Consider the following 726-nt stretch of genomic DNA (forward strand, 5'->3'; position numbering starts at 1 on the left):
AGACACACCAGCTAAAAATTAGTTGAATTACCCAGTGTACCCAAGTCTGATGCTGCCCATATCTGATATTTCATCTTCATTACAATCTGCAGAGAGGAAGTCGAAACTGCCCAGCACTTCCTCTTCCTCTACTGCTAGTGTCTGAGATGAGGGCATCTGTGGAGGGTTGAGGTCCTTCTAACATCAGGAAATATGCAAACGAAGAGCAAAGACAATGAAACAACAGCAAACAAACATTTATCAACAATCCATAGAGAAAAACTGAGCAACTCAGTCACATTGCAAGGCGAATCTCATGAAAGCATGTTCAGGTCAATATAAATTTTCCAAAAAGAAATAATAATCTAACCTTCAAGACCTTGTTCATTTGGCATATCTGCAGGTCTAATTTCTTTAATGTCTCTACGTTGCTCATATCCTCCAGCTCTGTATTCAGATCCTCTAGCAATGAACTAACTCTCTTAGCCACGGCTCTCTTCTCAGCTCTGCCCACTTTTCTGTCCTTCACCAGGAGTCTGTCTTCAATTCCCTGCTTGAATGAGGTCTCCTCTTCAGGAGCCTCATCCAGGGCCATCTCTTGTGCGTCTCCTTCACCTGTGCTGGGGGTCACATCCCCATTTTGCTTGAGGATGTCAGGCGTGCTGTAGCGGTGGAAGAGGAATATGGAGTCTCGCTTGCTGCCTGCAGGACTGGGGGAGGCTGTGTCGGTCTCTGATGGCCATTCCA

General features: G+C 45.6%; 1 protein-coding gene across 1 annotated transcript; it reads right to left on the minus strand.

Moving 5' to 3' along the window:
- Positions 1-31: 31 nt before the first annotated feature.
- Positions 32-720, minus strand: LOC107579306 (protein FAM65C-like; the record flags this gene model as incomplete). The annotated part of the gene is made up of 2 exons (XM_016265152.1): positions 350-720; positions 32-177 (listed from the first exon to the last, which is right to left on the minus strand). Coding segments are annotated over exons 1-2 (371 nt in total), but the record flags the coding sequence as incomplete, so codon positions are not given.
- Positions 721-726: the final 6 nt, after the last annotated feature.

Source organism: Sinocyclocheilus grahami, unplaced genomic scaffold, assembly GCF_001515645.1.
Source record: "Sinocyclocheilus grahami isolate Dianchi unplaced genomic scaffold, SAMN03320097.WGS_v1.1 scaffold16452.1, whole genome shotgun sequence".
NCBI lineage: Eukaryota > Metazoa > Chordata > Actinopteri > Cypriniformes > Cyprinidae > Sinocyclocheilus > Sinocyclocheilus grahami.